Source organism: Ailuropoda melanoleuca, chromosome 15 (genome assembly GCF_002007445.2).
Source record: "Ailuropoda melanoleuca isolate Jingjing chromosome 15, ASM200744v2, whole genome shotgun sequence".
Lineage (NCBI taxonomy): Eukaryota > Metazoa > Chordata > Mammalia > Carnivora > Ursidae > Ailuropoda > Ailuropoda melanoleuca.
The window spans coordinates 72,764,739-72,787,660 of NC_048232.1; the positions used below are offsets into that span (position 1 = coordinate 72,764,739).

A 22,922-nucleotide genomic window follows, 5' to 3' on the forward strand; every position below is an offset into this window, starting at 1 on the left:
CGCGGACAAAAGCTTACGTCAGCAGAGCGCGCCTCATCCCACCCTCTTTGTCCTCCACCCTTCCCGAAAAGCCAAGCGGCGAGCAGAACCAACGAGAGGGAAGCAAACATGATTGGGCTGCCTGAGTCACGTGCGGCCACGAGGCGAGGGATTTGGCTTCGAGGAGACGGAAGTGCCTCGCGAAAGAGGGGGGGGGTGTCCGGGCTGGGGGGGAGGGGTGACTAGAAGCTTGGGGGAGGAGCTTGAGCGCCAGCCGCTGTCCCAGTTCTGCCAGCAATCGTGTCCAGTCTCTGGCTATTGTCGTACAGCCGTTAGTACGCCGCGCTACTACGGAGACCAGTCGTTCGCTTGCCCGGCAGGAGCAGCCGCCAGCTCGAGCGGCAACGGGAAATGGAAGCGGAGAACGCGGGCAGGTAAGGCCGGGGCGGAGCGCCACCCCTCCCCCCGCGCCCCTCGCGGCGGGGCTGGCCGGCGAGCGCGCGCACGCACGCAGGGGTCTTTAAATGCCGCGGCACGAGTACAAAGGCCTGGGCCGCGCGTGCGCACCTCCGGCCCGCCCTGGCCAGTCCTCACCTGGGCTGCTCGGAAGCGGCGCCTCCAGTACCTGAGCCCTTCTTCCGGCCTTCCCGGCGTCCAGCAGGGTTTTAAATGCGTTAGTAAGCAGCTAGCAGTATGCGCTTAACGTTTCTTTCCATTTGCCGTTTTGGGCTGCATTTCCCTCCACCTTCCCTTATTCGAAGAGCTGTAAAGGTGGAGTACCAGACGTATCACTGCTGGAGTTTTTATTTTAGAGTTAGTAGATTTATTGTGGCTTCTTCCCCCATAGATTTACTAGAGCGGCGTGAGGGACCACAAGGTAGATAACACTGCCGTACTAGAGCTCTTGAATTCTGGACTATGACTAATACTCCCAAGAACTCATCAGTGCTTTCTGGTGATCTTGGGGACGAACTTAAGAATCTACTTTCAATATGATCTACGGAGAGTGTTAGATACGTGCACAGAACAATTGGCAAGAGCAGAGATTCCGCGATTTGAACTCCTGGCAGAAAAAATTAAATGAAAAAATAATTAGGGTAACGGGACCTTTAAAAAGGAAAAAGTGATGGCTTACATTGGAATAAAGTTCTTTTAGACCTAATGAAGAATTTCTTGACTCTCTGTGGCTATATGGGTCCTGAACTTAGACAAGACACTTCGCTTCTCTGGGTCTGTTCGTGTGTAAAGTAGGGCATTTCTGGAATACGATTCTGACATGCTGTGAATCTGTGTTATGTAGAAGGGATTAGATCACCAAAATCATTAGAGTTTAGGAAAGATATATGTAGAGGGTGGGCTTTATTCTGCCTTTGTGGGTCAAATCCAGACATAAAGTACTGCACTTCCTCCCCGGAAGAACTTTGCAGTTAAAAGAATTCACCAGAACTTTTGAAACTCGCTCCTGCCTTTGTGATCTTACTTCAGATCAAAATTGAAACCTGGGTGAAGTCTACCATCAAATGAATTACACATTAGAAGACCTTGCTCAGTGTCTCAGCAAAGTCATAGGTCTCTGGTACAATGTTTATCCAAAAATTGACTTATATTTTGTTTTAACTTCATCCGCAGGGTTATCGACCATTTTTAATTTTGACTTAAAGTTTTAACTTCGGGAAATAGAATTTGGTGTTAGTAGTGTAAGGGCTTTATCCTTGGGGATTCTGAAATGACTGAGGCCCCAGGTAATCCTGAGAAATTGGGTTTTTGTCAGTCTTGACTTTATGCTAATCAAGGAGTAGAACGGAATGCTGGGTATAATGAATTCACTTTTTATTTTAGAAGAGTAATTTCAAAAAATTTGAAGAAATCCTTTTTTTTTAAGAGGCATTAAAAAAAAAAGAACAGGGGCGCCTGGGTGGCACAGCGGTTAAGCGTCTGCCTTCGGCTCAGGGCATGATCCCGGCGTTATGGGATCGAGCCCCACATCAGGCTCCTCTGCTATGAGCCTGCTTCTTCCTCTCCCCCTCCCCCCTGCTTGTGTTCCCTCTCTCGCTGGCAGTCTCTATCTCTGTCAAGTAAATAAATAAAATCTTTAAAAAAAAAAAAAAAAGAACAAAATTGCAGTATCATTACAAATAGTTAAAGGCTAATCAGGAAGAAAAGTAGGAAGAGGATACTATGTTTCTAATGAGCTCCAGCATGAAAAGGACATTTACCAAAAATGGAAAGCAGGATGTCAAATCAAAAATGACTGGAAAAGTGTGATATGGACCACTGAAAATAAACACTGGAAAGAGTAACCCTCAAATGAGATCAGTCTTTGTAGAAATATTAAAGAGACTAAGAACTTTTTTAGTTAGGTATTGACAACAAGGGCAAGAAAGATTTAGGTTTTTCTGCCTACTCCACTGGCATATTAGTAGATAACAGAAAACAAACACTTGGTTCTGATTTTGATTTTTTTATCTCGATAAAGAAAAATGATTGTAGACTGGAAATGACAGAATGAATATCTTTAAAAGACAAGATCAGGGGCGCCTGGGTGGCACAGCGGTTAAGCGTCTGCCTTCGGCTCAGGGCGTGATCCCGGCGTTATGGGATCGAGCCCCACATCAGGCTCCTCTGCTATGAGCCTGCTTCTTCCTCTCCCACTCCCCCTGCTTGTGTTCCCTCTCTCGCTGGCTGTCTCTATCTCTGTCAAATAAATAAATAAAATCTTTAAAAAAAAAAAGACAAGATCAATGAGGGCATTTAAGAGAACTTTCAACTGCTCTAAGAAATCATATTTCCTGGCCCGGATAAGTTATATTTCAAATGAGAGGTTAGATTACAGCCAATCTTTAAGACTGGTAGACAACAGGAGAGGGGCCCAAAGCCTGAAGATAAACACATGGGTTCCTATTTCTTCCAAAGGTGGAGTCTGTCCTCTAATTTATTGACTTTGATCCTAAACAAAATTTGTACTTCTCAGTGGTTTTTGAGCATATTTAAAAGGAACCAGAGACCACTAAGCTACAGTATAATTTCAGAAAAAAGTAGGACATACTAAGCGAGGCTCATTCCCTTTTGGATAATGATACTGGACTAGACAGCATCAGGAGGGTGGTGACAGGAGGTACGTAAAGTATGTAATCGTCTCCTGCTATCTTTATTATTACAGCAAAATTACTACATACCAGGCAGTTTTAAGTGTTTTACGTGTGTTAACTAATTTAGTCCTCATAACCAATGAATTAGGTATAATTATTGCCATTTTATAGATGTGCAGACTGGGACAGAGAGGTTAAGGAACTTGAGCTGGTAAATGGCAGAGCTGAAATTCGAATCCAGGCAATGTGGCTGAAAGTCTGCCTCTCTAACAACTGTGCCATATACCACTTCTCTGTGGGCAAGATGAAGATGGACTGATGGCAGTCCAATTAGGTGAATTCAAAACTGGTTAACTGCTGAAAGAATTAAGGGGAGGCTGAAGAGAGGTCTATATTGATGTGTCATGTAGTTCTACCCCAACTTGTTCTTTAAAATTTGTGAATGACCCAACTCTGGGAGAGGTTTATGGAATTGATAGTTTGAGTCAATCCAGATCAATCCTAACTGGCTGGAATGGTGAATCATCTTTTACCAAAAGAGCCACAATCCTGTGCTTAGGTGCAGAAAAATCAGTGATCCAGCGAGAGGTGATAAAAGAGCAGTTTTCGTTGATGATGAGCTCCGTATGAATCAACAGTATAATGTGGGTGCCAATAGAGCTAATATCATGGATTCTGCAGTATGACTCCAGAATGAGGAAGTTGATAGCCCTGCTCCATTTCAGGTTATGATGAGGCTATATCTGGAGTATTTTTATTTTGTTTGATTCTGAGCACCAAAAAATGACAAAATAGTGAGGAAATTTGAAATCTTACTATATGAAGAATAGTTGGATGAATTGAGGATCTGGCTTATTCTAATCTTTGTGTTTACAGTTTTTAATAGATCGTGTACAGCAAGTACCCAGTAATGCATGGTGAATCCACACACTTCCACTTGGCAATATTTTTGGTGGTGGTGGTGGGCAGCAAAGCAAGGTTTATTGGGCAATAGTAAAGTGATAATACAAAGCTCCCGAGGAGGGAGGGGATCTGAGAGGGTTGCCACCGGAATTTCTAAATCTAGCGGTTTTTATGGCATGGAGGGCTGTTTTAATCAGATTAATCCTCCTGCACCTGTCACCCAATCAGGTTTTTGTCATCTACCTATCACCTGGGAAAGGGTGGAGGGCTTCTTACAGGGTGGTGTAAAATCTCTGTAAGGGTGGTTTCCTCTTAGGGCCGGAAGGTTGGGGTGGGGGGGGCTGTCCCTGCCTGCGTGCTTTCCAACTATCCTTCATCATTCCCTCCTCTGAAGAGGTAACCCCAACTGCTGTTAGGGAAGAAGGGTGACGACCGATTGTACCTACTTCCTGCTGGTCAAGGGTGTTGGATGGGACGGCAATCAGGGTTCCTCTTGTCCTGATCTATCAAGGGGTCCCCTGTTGATGTCTGGTTTGACCTCCATGTGAGGTTCCATCTGAACCACCATTTAGAGTTTGATGACCTTTATTCTGGAAGATACAAAGCAGGTTAGGGCATTTAGGAGGCAAGGCCCAAAGCACAAAGCAAGACCTAGTACAGCCAGGGGTCCAGTGAAAGATAGAGGCCGTTTTAGTGAACTCCCCATGTACTGTGAGAAGAGAGCTGTGAGGAGAGAGCGGGCAAAAGGAATGCAATAGGATTATGATTTTGATGGGATATAGAGTAACATTTAAGAAGACTTAGCTGTGTCTTGTCACTTCAAGACTAGTTTGAGGTCCTGTCTGGGTTCACAGAGGGATTTCAGTTCCTTGTTGTTAGGCCCCGTTGGGGACCAGGGTTTGACTTCGGAATGGTGAATCAGGCTTCAAATTTCGGGCATGCTTCTCCTCATCCTGGTATCCATGAGCGACAGTGTCCTGTTATGCCCAAAACACCTTTCTGACAAGGGAAAGTTGTGGGGTCCTTAAGGTGTATGGGAACGGTCACTGCTGTTAGGGCCCAACCCACTTGAGCCTGAGTTGCCCAGATCTGGGAATTAATATCAGCCTCTATTAAGGGGAGGCAATTGAAAGTTTGCCCAGGGGCTATCAGTATGGAGTTAATATCTCTACCTAAGGGAAGTGTGGGGCTTTCAGGCTTTAAGAATGAGAGGATATTGGGGTGCTGGGGTAGCTCAGTAGTTAAGCGTCTGCCTTCGGCTCAGGGCATGATCCCGGAGCCCTGGGATCGAGCCCCACATCAGGCTCCTCTGCTGGGAGCCTGCTTCTTCCTCTCCCACTCTCCCGCTTATGTTCCCTCTCTCGCTGGCTGTCTCGCTCTCTGTCAAATAAATAAATAAAATCTTTAAAAGAAAAAAAGTGAGAGGATATTAGATCTCCCCAGGTGCATCACAGAAGGTGAGAAAAAAATTTGGCTTATGGATCGCCCAGTGACACCCTAATGACAACACTGTGGTTGAACAGTTGACCCGGGACAGGGAGTAGAACAGAAAAGGTGACTCCAGTATCAAGAAGGAAATCGACTGGTTTTCCTTCTATTTCCAAAATTACGTGAGGCTCTGAGTTCCCTGTAGTGAGCTGTTTTTGGAGGAGCCACCACGTAGAGCACCGGCCACCTGAACCCTCGCAGATTGAGGTCCCCTGAGCATTCAGATTTCCAGTGTCCCCTTCCGCAGTGGGACATGGCTTACAGGGCCTTGGTTTTTGCCGTTGGGGGCATTCTCACTTCCAATGTCCCGGGTGACCACAGAGATGGCATTTGGTGCCAGAGCCTTGGGAGGCCAAGGTGGCAACGGCATGCAAGGCCACAACCAAAGCCTCAGACTTCTCTTTAGTTTCTGTTCCTCACTCTCCTGTTAGTCCCAACTGTAAAAGACACACTGGTGGCTCATTAGAGTTCTTCTAGGGTCCCCTCGGGGCCAACAGCCAACTTTTGCAGTTTTTTCCCAAATATGTGGGCTTTAAGAATGATCTCGGCCTTGGGAGAACCGGGGGAGATAGCTGCGTATTTAATGAGAGCCTCTCTCAATCTAAGAGCTGCCTTTTTCCCATTTAAAATCAGGAAGGCGAAGTCCATCAGGTGGCCATGTCTCATCCTCCAACATGTATTGTGGCCATGCCCCAATGAAAATGAGTTGCCTTTGTTCAGGTAAAACCAGGAAGGCATCCAAGTAAATGATATTGAGTGATTTACAAGTCTGATAGTCTTCCTATAGCCTAAAATGCCAGGAAGGGACTCTAAAGGAATGAGGGTCTGGTCAGGGAACTACCCATCTACAAGAGAGGAAAAGGCGTCCCTTACTTCAGTTTCTTATAGTTGATCAGGGAGACTTGGGAAGAGACAAAAAGGTATCCCCCACCTCAGTTCCTTCTCATCTTTTCCTGATGTGTGGCCCTAGGTACTCATCAGCTGACAGCCAGAGCCCCTGTCCTGTCTGCAAGAGTACTCGTGCTTACCTAGGCTTGGTCCTACCTCCAGAGAGCGACGCTGGTTTCCCTACACTTAAGACTCTCTTAGAAGTTAATGGATACACTAGACTTCTTGTAGTAGAGTTGTTCTGTCTGGCATAACGACATGGAGGGACAAGATGGGGCACCCAGGGAGAGGAAATCCATCTGGAATAACCCCTGTGGAACCGAAAAGTTGGGAGATCCCTTAGCTCTTAGTTCTTTTGCCCTGCTTGGCCATTCCTTCACATAGATGGTGTAGGCAGTTTAGGGGTGAGCTAGTAATGCCCAGAAGAGGAGGAGTCAGAAACAGGAGACTGTTCCTCACCGTAATAGGGAATTGTGAGTGAGATCCCTTGGAGGTCACCCAAACCACCCACAAGAGAATGTCCAGGGGACCATCCTGAGCTTTCCCACTCATTCTCTTAGGGGAGGAATCAGCCCAAAAAAGAGTAGTAGAGGAGTTTCGCTCTGGATGCCAGGATAGGCAAGTAAGGAACCAGGTTCCTGAGAGGGCCTTCTGGTGTCCACCAAAGGGTAGCCTTGGTGAGGCCCTTCAGTTGCTGCTAGGTTTTTCCTAGGTCTCTCACATCCAGTGATCTGCCCCGAAAGGAGTTCTGAGTCCTTACCAAGCTGACATTCGCAGCTTCTGTTGGGGAATCAGTCAGAAAGGAGCCCAGAAAGTCTGTTACCCAAGACGAAAATGTCAGCTACGCTAATGGCTCTTACATGGCTGACAGGTGCCCATCATTTCAACAAACAAAATGGGGGGAGAGAGGGAGAGAGACTTGCTGCCCACTACCTACAGTTAGTTGTCCTTACTGATGGTGGATATCCCAGAGGAGCCCCATAAATGTTACAGGATTTTTTTCTCCGTCAGTGCCCATGGTTCTTGGTCAAGCCACCTCAAAGAATGAAGAGGTAGACCAGACAGAGTGGTGGGCAGCAAAGCAAGGTTTATTGAGCGATAGCAAAGTGATAGTACAAAGCTCCCAAAGAGGGAGGGGACCCGAGAGGGTTGCCCTCCACTTCACAATGTTAAATGTAGTCTTTAAATACTGTGATGGTATTTGATAATGGTTTATATAACTAGTTCCCTTTAGTTGAGCATTTGGATTATTTAGCATTGATTGTTATTTTGTAATTATTCAGTGTTGTATATGTTTGTTTAAGTGAAAATGATAAAATACTGCTATGGACTGTCCTTTCAAAATTCATGTTGAAAACTAACCCCCACTGTGATAGTATTTGGAGGTAGGGCCTTTGAGAGGTAATTAAATCATGAGGGTAGAGCCCTCATGAATGGGATTAGTGCCCTTATAAAAGAGGTCCCGGAGAGATCCCTTTCACCTCTTCCATTCTGTAAGAATATAGTGAGAAGGCAACCCATATGAACCAGGAAGTGGGTCCTCAACAGACACTAAATCTGCCGGTGCCTTGAGCTTGGACTTTCTAGCTTCCAAACTGTAGTACTAAAGTAAAAAATGTTTTTTGTTTTTGTTTTTTTTTGAGAGAGAGAGAAAGGGGAGGGACAGAAGGAGAGGGGGAGAGAGAGAGAATCCCAGGCAGGCTCCATGTCCAATGCAGAGGCCAACACAGGGCTGGATCTCATGACCCTGAGATCACGACCTGAGCTGAAACCAAGAGTCAGGCGCTTAACCAACTGAGCAACCCAGGTGCCCCTAAAAATTGTTTTTTGTGAGCCATCCAGTTTATGGTATTTTGTTATAGCAGCCCAAGGGGACTAAGACAAATGTATTTAGAAAAGAGCAACTTAAATCTTTAAAATAGTGGAAAATGGGGCGCCTGGGTGGCTCAGTGAGTTAAGCAGCTGCCTTTGGCTCAGGTCATGATCCCGGGGTCCTGGGATAGAGCCCCACATCGGACTCCCTGCTCAGCGGAGAGTCCGCTTCTCCCTCTGCCTGCCGCTCCCCCTGCTTGTGCTCGCGCTCTCTCTCTCTGTCAAATAAATAAAATCTTTAAAAAAAAAATAGTGGAAAATAACGGATTAAAGAAGTTGGAGTTCATTGTAGAGAAAATCTGAGTTTTTGAAGTACAGCAAAACCTGAATTCCTCAGTCCACTGTGTGTGTGTGTTTTGAGAAAGACTGTTGGGAAATACACAGTTCATCAGGAAAATGCGGTGTATTCATTTCAGATAGCAATAAAAACCAGTGCTTTGAGCACTGATGGTCAAGAGAAGGGGGGTGTGAATGGAGGCTAGGAGAGAGGAGGGGATGTTAGCTGCAAGCAAAGTAGAGGTGGCACAGAACAGTGTGGGGACAAATGGTAGGGAAGGAAAGTGAGCAGGGGAAATGAGATCATCACTCAAAGATAGTGTATTACCTTAGAACTTACACATCATATTTTTCATAGCTTTAGTTTTCTATTTCTAATTTATTTATTTTCTATTTCTAATTTAACTTATTGTGAAGTACCAGGGATCATTTTTAGAAAGATTAAGGGAGATACTGATATTATTGATGTTTCTCAATTTCTTTCAAAATTCATCTATATCTCTAAAGCCAAACTTCAGATTTCTCTCTTCCTTTTCACTTTTTCTTCAGCCAACCGATTTCTAAAATTTTAATTTTCAGATTCTGAGCTTCAGATTTCAATGACCCCGAAATATGTGAAAGGAACCACATTTTGGAAATTTATTTTGTAAGGCTCAGAATGTAATGTAGTATTTTCCTAAATTAAGTATTTTAAGTTTGGACTTTGTGAAGTGCTCGAAATTGGACACATCTGTGAAACTCTTGAGAGTGGTAGAAAGAAACAAAGGAGAGGGTGGACGGTTGCTCTCCTGACAGTGTGACAGACTTAAGAACAGACATCGTACATTCTTCTGGCCGCTCACTTATTGTGACCATATGGTTTGACTTTTCTACATTCCAACAGAAAGGGGCTGCTAACATCTCAGGAAACTGCCGCTGGCCATAATCAAAAGTTATAGTAAATTTTACTAGAATTTCCAAAGGGTCACTAAACAAGATCTCACCATGTAACCTGGCAGTGTCCACCCCCTCTAATTAGAGTATTTATGTCATCAATGCTGAACAACCAGTGTTTTTACAATTTATCAAAAAGAGGTATGAATATTATTTTTTAAAGATTTTATTTATTTATTCATGAGAGACAGAGGGGTGGGGGGAGGCAGAGGGAGAATCAGGACTTGAGCCAAAGGCAGACACTTAACCAGCTGAGCCACCCGGGCGCCCAGAGCTGTGCATATTATCAAAGAAAAGGAAGTGGGGGGGGTACATTTTACTTTGTGCCGTGCGCGATTTAAGCATTTCTCTTCATTTTTCACATTTCAGCTTCTAGGACTTGTCTACGTATTTTCCTGATGTGTAGCCTTAGGTTACAATACTGTTTTGTGTTCTTTCTACTTTAAAGGCTGCATTAAATGTTTTCTGCGCTTTTAAAAATATCAATAAATGTAATTTTGCTGCATAGTATTTTCTCATGTTAATGTACAAGGTTTACTGCATTGCTGTGTCTATTTTTTTACATAATTGAAAACAATGTATCTAAAAAAAATTAAACTCTTAAGATATGGTGTAATATCTTTCTAATTCTTAACATTTTCTTTAGCAGCTTACCCTTAAAGATAGCTTGAAACCAGAATTCCTCTCCAGTGGTTTGTCCATTGGGGTTTGGCCCCTGTCTGTCTCTGAGCACCCAGCATCGTAGCTAGCCACCCACAGATAGTTTGTTACCCTGTCTGCCTTGGCCATTTAAGCTTATTAAGGCCATTTTATTAAGATATGAATTATACACTATAAAGTTCACCCATTTAGAGTGCACAGTTTTGCCTTTTTAATCTCTACTTTCTGAGCTTCTGCTTTTCTTTCTCTGTGACTAATAAGTGAGTAGTTCACCACAGATAATGTGACTTTTCTCTCCAAATGGTAAACAGTACTTACCCATTTTATTTCCTAGTGTTTCCCTTCCCATTGTGTATTTAATGGCATCATTTGGCATCAGCTGTAGCTTGAGTTTCACAAAATATATGTTTACTTCTCTGGCTTTGTGCTAAGGGCAACAGTTTGAGATAGTGGTTTATAGTCATTAAAAGTATTTTTGGCAGTTTTCTGTGAAGGCCTCTGTTTCTTATATTGAACTGAATACTTGGAACAAAGTCTGAAGATGTTCAGAAAAGAGGTTTAAAGTGTTTTTTTCCATAAATTCACAGATATATACAGAATATCCATTTCTAGTCCTAATCTAGTGGCAAAAACCCAACAACAATTTAAAAACAGATCCAATGAATAAATCATTAAGTAGGCCGATAAACCAAAAGAGAACCTTTCGTTAGATTGGAGGGAAGGCAGGAATGGGGAGGTGTTGGTCGAAGGGTATAAAGATTACCAAGATCTGGGAATCTAATGTACATTGTGGTTATTACAGTTAATAATACTGTACTGTATACTTGAAAGTTGCTAAGAGAGCAGATCTTCAGTGTTCTCATTGCAAAAAAGAAATGGTAATTATTTGACGTGATGCAGATATTAGCTAAGACTGTGTTAGTAATCATTTTGCAATATGTGTATCAAATCAGCACAGTATATACCTTTACCTTGTACAACGTTATATGTCAATTGTATGTCAGTAAAGCTGAGTGAAAGATTGGAGGCGATCTTTGCGACAAAAGGATTAAATCTGAAGACAGAGACACAAATTGTTTTTATGGATACTTGAATCCTATACAAGCTGCTGTGTCTTTTAAGTGTCTCTGTTATAAAATTCCCATGATCTCATTTCAGAGAAAGCAGAGGCTGACTTGACAGGAGTGGTAAGTTTTATTGATGACACATCTTGTCATTAAACAGTGGGAGAGTTAATTAATGTTTGGTTAGTAGGCACAAAGTAAAAATCGGGTGAATGTGCACACATGGGAGCAGATATTCCTTCTCCCTTTGCCCCTTATTGTCAGCTCCAGATATGACAGGCTGGTTACAAAGTGTTTGGATCCTGAAGTTTTGTTTTGTTTTGTTTTGTTTTTTACAGCTGATTATTTAAACTTCTGGTTGGGTAACTTTATTGTCATATTTTATATTTAATTGTTCTTTCAGCTGTTCCCTTCAGCAAGCTCAAGCTTTTTATACATTCCCGTTTCAACAAATGATGGCGGACGCTCCCGCGGTGGTAGTGCCGAGCGAGCAGCCAGTGCCGGCAGAAGGTGCAGACCCAGCTCCTGCCCAGGAACCTGTACAAGGTAGTTCTCGTCAGGATGGCTTAGAACATCAGCTATTGGATTAGCCAACTGATGTAGAAAAGGGTGTCATGATGAATTTTAGTTTTATTTTAGTATTAAAATTTTTAACCACTTTTTAAGTATGTGCCAGGCACTGTGATAGGTTTAGGGGAATAAAAGAACATGGATCCTGTCCTCAAATATCTCATAATCTAGTAGGAGAAAATAATAAGTAAACACATGTTATATACTTGAGCACACAAGGGTGAAGAGCAGCACAGGATGCTGTGAGAGCTCACAGGGTTGACACCTAACTCAGACCGAGGCTCAGAGGCAGCTTCTCAGAGCTCTGGAAGTCAAGGGGGAGGAGACTTTATCCCCATGAAGAATGGGATGGGGAAATTCCAGACTTAGGAAACAGTGTATGCAAAAGCACAAATGTGAAGAAGCATGACCATTGAAAAGTAGTGATTCTGTGTCATTGGCATCTGGTGTATAGCCAAAAATTAGTAAGTGATGAGGCTTGCGACCTGAAGAATGTATATTCTGTCCTGGAGGCAGTAGGTAGCTGTTGAGAGAATGTAAGCGAAGGGTGACTTACATAGACTGGCATTCTAAAAGTCAGCCTAAAATATTGTAGAGGATAGATTGGATGGTAAGGAACGAGGCAGAATTTGGAGGCAAAAAGTGGGTTCGAGACTAAATTATCTGGGGATGAAGTGAGGAGGACCTGAGGGGTTGGAGAGAAGGTAATGGTTTTCTCCAGGGTAGCATTATTTTTTGAGAAATGGGCTCAGAGTTTCAACTTATGATTCCAGAAACACATCTGACTCCATTGCATTAGAGATACCCCTGCCCTTGACTCTCCTATTGCCATAGAGTTAGATCCCTTGGCATAGGGAATGGCTAAATCACAGCAAGGTAGAGAGAGGAAGGACAGGAGGCTGGGTTAGGGAACCGCCAAATAGTAGTAGAATGGGGGAGGGGCCCAAGAAATTAAGAGAGATGTTAAAGAATGAAGGGTAAGAGAACCAAGCTTTCCTGTGGGTAACTTTAGGTCAGTGGTTCTTGCCCAAGCATCCCGCCACCCCCACCCTGCAAGGGACATTGGGCATTGTCTGGAGACAGCTTTGATTGTCATGATTGGCAGGGTGCTACTGGCATCTATTGGGTAGAGGCCAAGGTTGCTGTTAAACATTGTGTACAGGACAACCTCCCCAAAACCAAACCAAAACTTATTCAACGTAAAATGTTAGTCGTGCCGAGATTGAGAAGCTCTACTTTAGGTCCTGAGATAGATCCCTGCTCTTGCCTTCTAAAAACTACTTTCATCCCAGAGATTTCATCCTCAGCACCTCTAAATTCACCTCTGTGGCTGTGTGTGGAACAGAATATACACTCATAATCTCTAAAGCCCACAGCCATTTGAGGCTTTGTTGCTGGAAATTGCGGGGAAGTTGAGTTAAAATGTTTCTCTTCCTCCCTATTTTTCTACTTATTTTTTCGTTTGTTTATTGAGCTATTTATGTACTTACATTTAAAATTCCTATAAAATAGTCTAGATGCTTTGTATCCCTGGCGAGGCCATGGTGACAGGTAGGAGTGTGTAGAACATCAGTCTATGGTTATTATGGACGTTTCATCCCAGGAACAGCTAGCAGAGGAAGGAGGGTGGGGCGTGGGGCCACATGTACCCAGTCCCAGGGTGAAGGAAGGGGGGGATGGTGCAGAGGACCCTGAGGTTGGGAGATAGAAGAGAAAGGTGGATGGGGCGCCTGGGTGGCGCAGTCATTAAGCGTCTGCCTTCAGCTCAGGGCATGATCCTGGCGTTATGGGATCGAACCCCGCATGGGGCTCCTCCACTGGGAGCCTGCTTCTTCCTCTCCCACCCCCTTGCCTGTGTTCCCTCTCTCACTGGCTCGCTCTCTCTGTCAAATAAATAAAATCTTAAAAAAAAAAAAAGAAGAAGAAGAAGAGAAGGGTAGAGTGTTGACGGTGACTTTTCCGGGGAAGGTGCCCGACGTTCATAACTTAAAGTTTTCTGCATCTACACCTACTCCTGGAAGTTATTGTGTTTCAGAGACTCCAAGAGGAAGGAAAAGAAAACTGAGAGCAACAGAACCAAAAAAACCAGTGGAACCCAAAAAGCCTGCTGAGGCCAAAAAATCTGGCAAGTCCACAAAAGCAAAAGAAAAGCAAGAAAAAATTACAGATGCATTTAAAGTGAAAAGAAAGGTAGACCGTTTTAATGGTGTTTCAGAAGCTGAACTTCTAACCAAGACCCTCCCGGACATTTTGACCTTCAATCTGGACATTGTGATTGTAAGGATTTTTGTCCTTGTTTGGTTTTGTAAATAGCATTGGTGGATTAACTTGACTATTCTTGCAAATAGCATTTTGTTGAAAAGAACCATTCCTTAGAATCCTTCTGGTAGTAAATGGTGTCTCCTTCATGAGGTTGTATTATGTGGGTGTGTTTAAGAGGATGGGCTCCAGAGTGGGGCTGTCCGGTTTCAGATCCTGCCATATGGGTCTGACCTTGGACAAGCCTTAACCTTCCTAATCACCGCTTTCCTTATTGGTGAAGCAGGGTGATGATAGTACCTCCCCATAGAGATGCAGTTAGATCACATAATCCACGTGGCTCGCTTAGATTGCGGGACACCTGTGAGTTCTCCGTAAATGAGAATACTGATTTTGAGCTTTGGTTTTTGTCAGTCATGTCAGAAACAGCAGCGTGCAAACAGCTTAGCTGATGGGGACTAAGCTGCTCCCTGGGAGGGGAGAAGCTGACTGCGGCTGGGCCTAGACTCCGTTGACCGGCTGCTCCAGGACCTCTCTTCCCAGCCCAGTTGGGTGGGTGTGGGGGCATGGGGATATGAGGGAGTCAAACTGGTCTTCATTTTTAAAATTTATTTTATTATTTTTTCTTTGTATTGAAGTATAGTTGAGAGAGTGTTACATAGTTTCAGGTGTACAACATAGAGATTCGACAAGTTTATACATTATACCATGCTTGTGCCAAGTGTAGCCATCAGTCACCATACACCATTACCGCACATTGACTGTGCTCCCTATGCTGTACCTCCCACTCCCCTTCACCCATTTTGCCCATCCCCCTACCTTTAGCCACCACCAGTTTGCTCTCTCTGTTTGTGGCTCTGTTTCTGCTTCCCCCCGCCCCCCGACTTGTTTTTTTTTGTTGTTGCTTTGGTTTTTTTGGTCATTTTTCTTAGTGCACAGGCAAGAGCAAGTGGTGGTTGTGGGGGGAGGGGCAGAGGGAAAGGGACAGAGAGAATCCCAAGCAGGCTCCACACCTAGGGCGGAGCCTGACATGGGTCTTCATCTCAAAGACCCTGAGATCATGACCTCAGCCAAAACCAAGAGGTGGATGCTTAACCAACTGAGCCACCCAGGCACCCCAGAGTGGTTTTTAAAAACAACAGCAACACTTTTAAAAGGGAATGTTTTTCCTCAAAGTGCAATACTCTGGGGGTGCGGGGGTGGCTCAGTAGGTATGGAGCTTACTTGAAAAAAAAAAAAAGGAATACTTTGTTCAGATCAAGACTAGGTACTTGATAAACAGTATTACTTATGATGCTCGATTAAGTTTTTATTTTAATAAATTTAGTTTTGTCCATCACTCCTCCACAGACGCCCTAAGGCTTAAACCCTACTTTTTAAGACTTAACTGTATATAAACATTTTTTGTAGATTGGTATAAACCCAGGACTAATGGCAGCTTACAAAGGGCATCATTACCCTGGACCTGGAAACCACTTTTGTAAGTAATTACTTTTTTTAAATTAGCTTACTTTTAAACTAGGTATCTTTGTTAATAGTTTGGGGTTTTTTTTAACCAAATTGTATTTTTAAAAAAAGAGATTGTACAAATACCTACATGTTTTCTGTGCATGTGTACACAAAAATAAAAGTTTTGAAACTTTTTGGTGTTTTTTTGTTCACATTTTGGTGTAAGAGTGGAGGGGCAAGAAAAGCAGTACTTCCCCTTTTGTTTTGCTAATAGTTTTATAGGAGTTTTACTACATTTTTAAATGAATTTTTTTTTTTACTTGATATCTACGGTACCTTATTGTGCCCGTGCAGGCAGAATACTGACCTTTCCAGATTTCCACTGATCCTGTTTCCCAGGAGAGACGAAATGCATTGATCATTGGCAATCAAGTTGTAATAGTTAAGGAATTTTGTGATTGGAGACATTCTATACAGATACTTCATATCTAGCAGAAAATAGTATTAAAGAGCCTCATACTTGTAGAATGGGCTTTAAAACCAAGTATAACTACTGTTATCTTCTGTGTAAGTCCACTTACCTCACACCACCCAATAGAAAAAGACATGCATTAGGCCCTCAGGAAATACTAGTCCATTATCTAAGAGTAACATTAAAAACATTTAGGGCAAAAAAATATAGTAATGGGTTTTTGGAACTAAGGACATACTGTCTCCATTATTTAAAAAAAAATTTTCTAGAAAAGCTGGAACTTTACATTTATTCCATTGTCAGGGCATTTGAATGTTCCAGGTCTCTTGGTGTATGTTTATCTATTCAAGTTATTCCAGGGGCAGGTGGTGGTGTTACCAGTTTCTAGAAAGGAAAACAGTTTTGAAGTTTCCTACACTGACTAGCTGTGTCTTTCCAATAGCCATTTACCATAACTGCCCTGTGAAAAGGAGATCAAAATATTGGTTAATATCTCATAGATAGTTACTATCATTAAATGAGGTAATCCATGCAGAGGGCTTCACACATAGTAATTGCTTGATATGGTATTTGACCCATAATTTTTTAAATATCCTAAATCTTTTTTTTTTTTTTTTTGTACTTTCAGGATAAAATGTAACTACCATATCGATTCATGGGGCGAAAGCCTTTGATCTATATGGAAATAAACTGAACTCTCATTTTCACAGGGAAGTGTCTGTTTATGTCAGGCCTGAGTGAGGTCCAGCTGAACCATATGGATGATCACACTTTACCAGGGAAGTATGGTATTGGATTTACCAATATGGTGGAAAGGACAACTCCAGGCAGCAAAGATCTTTCCAGGTAATTACATTTATTTTTATAGGTTGGAACCTGACCGTGCAGGTGCCTCATATCCCCCAGGAATACTCTATGTACCTAGTTCAAGCTGAGCTTAACAAATACATGAATCAATCTTTTATTCACAGCTATCTGAATTTAGCATATTATAAATATTGCCTTACTTATATTTTGACTACTTTTTAATTCAATTTTAGTAAAGAATTTCGTGAAGGAGGACGTATTCTAGTGCAGAAATTACAGAAATATCAGCCACGAATAGCAGTGTTTAATGGAAAATGTAAGATTTACTTTTAAATTTTATCTATTTTTTTTTTTTGCTAACATTATGGGCAATGTAAATATGTTTGTATTTCATTTTAGGTATTTATGAAATTTTTAGTAAAGAAGTTTTTGGAGTTAAGGTTAAAAACTTAGAGTTTGGACTTCAACCCCATAAGATCCCAGACACAGAAACTGTAAGTCCTTAAAATTACCTTTGTACATCAGCTAAATATGAATTTTTTTCTAGATAGCTTCCCTTTTTTATTTGTCCTAGCTATTGTAATTGATGCCATTAAAAAAAAAAAAAAAAACACTGGATTTTTGTTGAGTAATAGTTCTATCAATCCAAACTAATAGTTGCACATTAATTCAGGTACCGTTATTTAAAAAAAAAGAATCATGTGTCATATAAAATGTCTTACTGATGTTATTTGGTTAAAATATTGGAAGGAGCTAGCTAACATACATTCAAAATGTATTTAATGGCAAATTCTTACCAAATTCAAGTAGGTTAGCCCTTATTCAGTATGAAAGAAATATGTAAGTACAGACATGCTCCTGATTAGTACAACTGCCCCTCACCCCCTGCTTGTGTAGTTTAGCCCAAGTTCATTTTAGAGCCATATACACAGCGCACAGCGCAGTTGCAGACAGACGTGTAGCCAGTCTGACCGGCACGTGGTGCTGTGTGCTGGGGCCTCGTACACGAAGGCATCGTGACGTAACAGTGGGTTCAGACTCTGTCATTTCTACGCAGCTTCTGAAGACATTTGGTTCAAATTGTGCTTCTTAAATATAGTTTTAAGTTTTGTTTGCAGCTTTTTAAAAAAAACAACATACATGCACAGACCCATGTGTTCTAGACAGTATTTTAAATGATGGAGAAGGCAGTGCGCCGACAGGTTTTTGTGGAGGCCTCAGAATAAAGTTTCTGCCACTTCCATACATTTGAACTTCTCCTTTAAATTCCTTTTGTTTTTAACTTGTTATAAATATGTGATCGATAAAGTAGGTGGTAGCCGTGGTCTTTCTTGAAACTGAGGCCTACACTTGTCTACTTCAGTAAAATTGTACGGCTGAGTTCATTGCTTTCTATAAATTACTGCATTATTGTCCCTTAAGAGCCAGATGAAGCTCAGGTACATCTCTTGGATATATGCGGCCGTAATAGTGCAATACTAAGTGAACTTGAATCATATCCCGACAGGTGGTTTTAGCTCTTATACCGAGCTGGGATTACTTGTCTCTTTTAAAATTTATTCTTTGTTATGAAGTATTCACAGTTATTGATGAAGTTAGTGATTCAGCTTTGAAACAAAAAACTACTTTTTCAAATTTCTGGATTTTTTTTTTTTAAGATTTTATTTACTTGAGAGAGTGAGTGAGTGAGCAGAGCGGGAGTGGGGGAACAGAGTCGGACTCCCCACTGAGCAGGGAGCCCAACTTGGGGTTCAATCCCAGGACTCCAGGATCATGACCTGAGCCAAAGTCAGACGCTTAACTGACTGACCCACCCAGGAGCCCTTCTGGATCATTTTATTTTATTTCATTTATTTATTTTTAAAAGATCTTATTTATTTATTTCAGAGAGAGGAGAGAGAGAGAAAGAGAGAATGAGAGAGCACACAAGCATGAGCAGGGGGAGGGGCAGAGGGAGAAGCACACTCCCCGCTGAGCAGGGAGTCCAATGCGGGACTCGATCTCAGGACCCTGAGATCATGACCTGAGCCCAAGGCAGACGCTTAACCCAACTGAGCCACCCAGGCACCCCCCTCTGGATCATTTTAATTGAAGAATATCTTGGGATGGGAAAATGTGCTATTACAAGACCTGGTAGCATTTGCACCTACATATCTTTATGAGTCAGGAGTTTCTAAATGCCTTCTAAACAAAACAGAATAAATAATTTGTTTTCTGTAATGTTACGGAGACCTGTATAAAAATTGCAAGAAATTGCAACTGGAAATTCCATAGTCCAGCAGCTTCACTCTTTCATATATATATGATATCTGTTATATATTTTGTATTCTGTGAAGGACAGTTTGTTGCCAGTATCCCAAATGGTAAATGCAAATGTCTTTCTCCTTAGTCATTCCACTTCTAGGAATTTATCCAGCAGATATGCTCACACATACTCAAAATTAAATATGCACAAGGTTTTTCACTACAGCTTATAATAATAAAAGACTGAAACGACCTACATGCCCACAGCTGGGCCTTGGTTAAATCAGTATGCAAGTACTACACAGCTACAGAAAAGAATGTCTTTTTACTGTAATAGAGTTACCTGGTACAGAATTATCTCTGAATACGCTGTTAAGTCAAAAAGCAAGGTGTAGAACAGGGAATAGAGAGCATGTTACCATTCGCGGGTTTTTTAAAAAGGGTGCGGGAGAGTACATGTGTGAGACACGTTTGGTTGTATATTCATAGTATACCTCTGGAACCAGCAGCTTTGATTGCCCTGGAAGAGAACTAGGTGGATAGAGACAGCATTGGGAGGAGAGACTTTCATTGTGTACTTCGGTGCCCTTTTGTACCTTTAGAATTGTGAACCATGTGTTTACTGTTAAAAAGACAAGATTGTTAATTGATAAATGAATACAGGGCGGACGCTTCATCATTTTTGGTTCATTGACTTTGTAATAAGTAAATTTTACAAATTTGAACTCAAACACAACTACTTTTGTTGAGTTTGCATATATTAATATGTGATAAACATCGTTATTAACGCAGAAAAAGATAAACTTTTTCATCTCTGTGTGAATAGATTCAGTAGACTTATAAGATTTATGTAACCATAAAATTTTGTAATTCTAGCTCTGCTACGTTATGCCATCATCCAGTGCGAGATGTGCTCAGTTTCCTCGAGCCCAGGACAAAGTTCATTACTACATTAAGCTGAAAGACTTGAGAGATCAGTTGAAAGGCATTGAACGAAACACAGACGTCCAAGAGGTGCAATATACGTTTGATCTGCAGTTGGCCCAAGGTGTGTTCCCGTTTTCACCCCGTGTATTCATTTCATTGATCTGTACATTACAGAAAGCGTGTGGTGGATTTAAAAGCAGGAGAAAAGAAAAGGTGTATGTGCAGCCAGAGTGCTCTGATAATAGACATTAGTCAGTGTTAAAAATCTCCTTTTACTAAAGTCGTCCATCTGTTGTGGGTCCTTCTGCAGATGTCGAGGACACAAGAAACATCGTAGCCCACCTGAAATTAAATCTAATAGGCTTTTACAGTTCCTATGAGTTAATTTAGTATATGTTACCAGTAGTTTAAAAGATGGTAGGAAAAGATGCATCTCCGTATACGTGAACTCAAATAAGATTTGTTCATGATGACTTCTGAATAAAGCTATTTTCAAAACCGTTGTACAAAATCCATTTTAAATCCCTTTTACTCTCCTCGCAGAGGATGCAAAGAAGATGGCTGTTAAGGAAGAAAAGTACGACCCAGGTTACGAAGCAGCGTACGGCGGTGCTTATGCAGAGAACCCGTGCAGCTTCTCTTCCACGGGGCTAAGTATGTTCCCCTCCGTGTGTGCGTTCCTTTCAAACGCTTGGTCTTGTCAGGATGGGGGAAAGGGGTGGGTTTTTTTTTTTTTAAGAGAATGCGTTATTGAAATTCAGGAATGGGGCTGTAAAAATCTTTCCAGTGGCCGATAGTGGAAGCGTGGCGGTTATCTGATGTTCACCACACGCGCATGTGCGGCTCATTTTTTCTCTAAGTCACCGTGCCGTCCTAATCACATTCTCTCCGTGAATAACAGTTGAGGGTTCCTCAGTCCTGTGTCTGCCGAGAGAACAGACATTTATCACTGTAGTCAAGAAGTTTGTGTAACTATTTTAATAGCAGTTCCCCTTCCCTGGACTGCTCAGACCTCCAGATTGAACCCTGTAACGTTTTTAGAGAGAATAAACTAACGCTAACATTCTTCTCCCCCTGGCAGCTGACAGCGGAGAATCAGCTTTCGTTGACATTCCAAACGGGCAGTGGATGACCCAGTCGTTTACAGACCAGATTCCTTCCTTTAATAATCATTGTGGGACGCAAGAACAGGAAGAAGGACACCACGCTTAAGAGTGGTGTTTCCCAGCTCTACCTAAACACTGCAGTTTTAATGCAGTTGTCAGGAAGTGGCCCTCAGTTTGCTAACTGAGGCATTTTATTAGTATTTTACTCTGTGATATAATGACAGTACAGTTGTGTGGCAGAATCAACTGTATGAGCCTAAGGAAGTTGGGAAGGAAAAAGTTTTTTGTGTATGAGTTTTTGTATTTGAATTAACCATCATTCCAGCTTTTTATAAACTATACTTTGTTTATGAAGAAATTGATTTTCTTTTGGGAGTCACTTTTAATCTGTAATTTTAAAATGAAACAGTCTGAATATTTATACTTGATTATTAACTGTGCATAAACCGAGATACACGTTATTTCTTCTATGCCTAACGGGCATGCTAATAATAATTACCATTGGTAAAGAGGCGGATGTGTTCGTTTTTGTATATGAAGTTAACCCACAGTGGAGTCTCATTCGGTAGATCTTAGCGGTGTTTGATAGGCTCCCTGAGTCGTATTCACACTCGCACCTCTTGCCTCACCAATGGGGAATGTTTGTGAGAGATGCCAGCGGTGGAAATGTAAAGTGTGGCCTTCCGGCAGCAAGGCTAGCCTGGCCTTATCTAACGGGGCACCGAGGCCTGGCTTTGGCCTCCTCACCCCGGGTGTTAATCCCCGAGTATAGGTAGAAACTGTTGTGCTGGGATGATAAGTTCCAGAGAATGCAGTAGACCTTTTTAAGTTTGTTACTTCTGTGTTTTACTTGAGAGACATACATTTGATAGGGAAGGAACTGAATTTTTCTTACAATGTCTATCACCATTCTAATTTTATCCTCCTTGACTTTAAGGGTGTAACGTGGAAAGTGGTGAGAAATGAACTCTTAGGCTGAAAAACCTCACGTGGGAGGTGTTTGATAATCTTATTTAAATTGGTGCTTTATGTACATGAGATGTACATGAGATGTACTGAGATAATTTTTCTTGTTAAGTATATCTAATCAATAATTTAAAAAAATCTCTGCATCATTGCTGTCTGTTACTGTGGACTAAGTGAGCCTAATGGCAGGGTTAGTTTGAAGTAACGTACCGTTGTGATTTTCTGATGCCTTTTCCATGGTGCTATAAAGAGTCTAGACTACTAGGCCTGGTGGATAGTAAAGCTGGGTATTCAGAAATGCTGTTTGCAATTACTCCTGGTCACTTCTGAATATCCTGATTTCATACATACCCAGGGAGCATGCTGTTTTTCAATATGAAAATATTTATGAGGTTTTTTTTTTTTTCTAAGAGATTATATGGTCTGTTCTCTATATGATAAGAGAAACAAATTCTTGTGAATCTTAACATGCTTTGTAGCTGTGGCTATGATGGATTTTATATTTTCCTTAGTCTAGGTCAAGCTGTGTAAGAGTTATTCAGCCCATGTTATTTAACTCACGTACTGTACTGCTGTTTACATGGATGTTTATGCGGGTGCTTTGAAGTGCCTTGCATCAGGGATTAGGAACAACTGAATTATTTTTTCATGGGACTATGTAAAGCATGTAAGTAGGAATTGCTTTGGTATAATGATTGTAGCCTTACAATAGATTTTTTTTTAAAATTTGAGTGGAGAAAATACCCTTTAAATTATGATGGACGCTCATTAGAGAATGGGTTTGAGGATTTTCCAAGCATACAATAATGGTGTTTTTCATTACATATGAAAGATGAGTAGTAAATGTTGATATACCCTATACATGACAATATGAAACTTTTTCATTACATAATACTGAAAAAGTTTTTAAATTCACTTGAAAGTCTGATGGTTTTTACAATAAATATATTAAGAATGATTATCCTAAGTT

General features: G+C 41.8%; 1 protein-coding gene across 2 annotated transcripts; it reads left to right on the forward strand.

Moving 5' to 3' along the window:
• Positions 1-203: 203 nt before the first annotated feature.
• TDG (thymine DNA glycosylase) lies at positions 204-22,910 on the forward strand. Of its 2 annotated transcripts, none has more exons than XM_011220048.3 (10): positions 204-413; positions 11,556-11,698; positions 13,758-13,999; positions 15,392-15,461; positions 16,613-16,748; positions 16,943-17,025; positions 17,109-17,203; positions 19,830-20,001; positions 20,424-20,534; positions 20,962-22,910. In XM_011220048.3, the coding sequence occupies exons 1-10, from the start codon at positions 391-393 to the stop codon at positions 21,090-21,092; spliced, it is 1,206 nt and encodes a 401-aa protein (XP_011218350.1). In that variant the 5' UTR covers positions 204-390; the 3' UTR covers positions 21,093-22,910. The 2 variants fall into 2 exon arrangements, with proteins under 2 accessions (XP_011218350.1, XP_034499330.1); XM_034643439.1 differs by having other exon boundaries at positions 228-413; positions 13,744-13,999.
• The last annotated feature ends 12 nt before the right edge of the window (positions 22,911-22,922 follow it).

Bases quoted from the DNA above. Each gene is read 5' to 3' on its own strand.
- TDG (XM_011220048.3), top strand. From the start codon at position 391: ATGGAAGCGGAGAACGCGGGCAG. The intron at 14,000-15,391 runs GTAAGGATTTTT...CATTTTTTGTAG, and splicing joins TCAATCTGGACATTGTGATT to ATTGGTATAAACCCAGGACT. The intron at 16,749-16,942 runs GTAATTACATTT...ATTCAATTTTAG, and splicing joins GGCAGCAAAGATCTTTCCAG to TAAAGAATTTCGTGAAGGAG.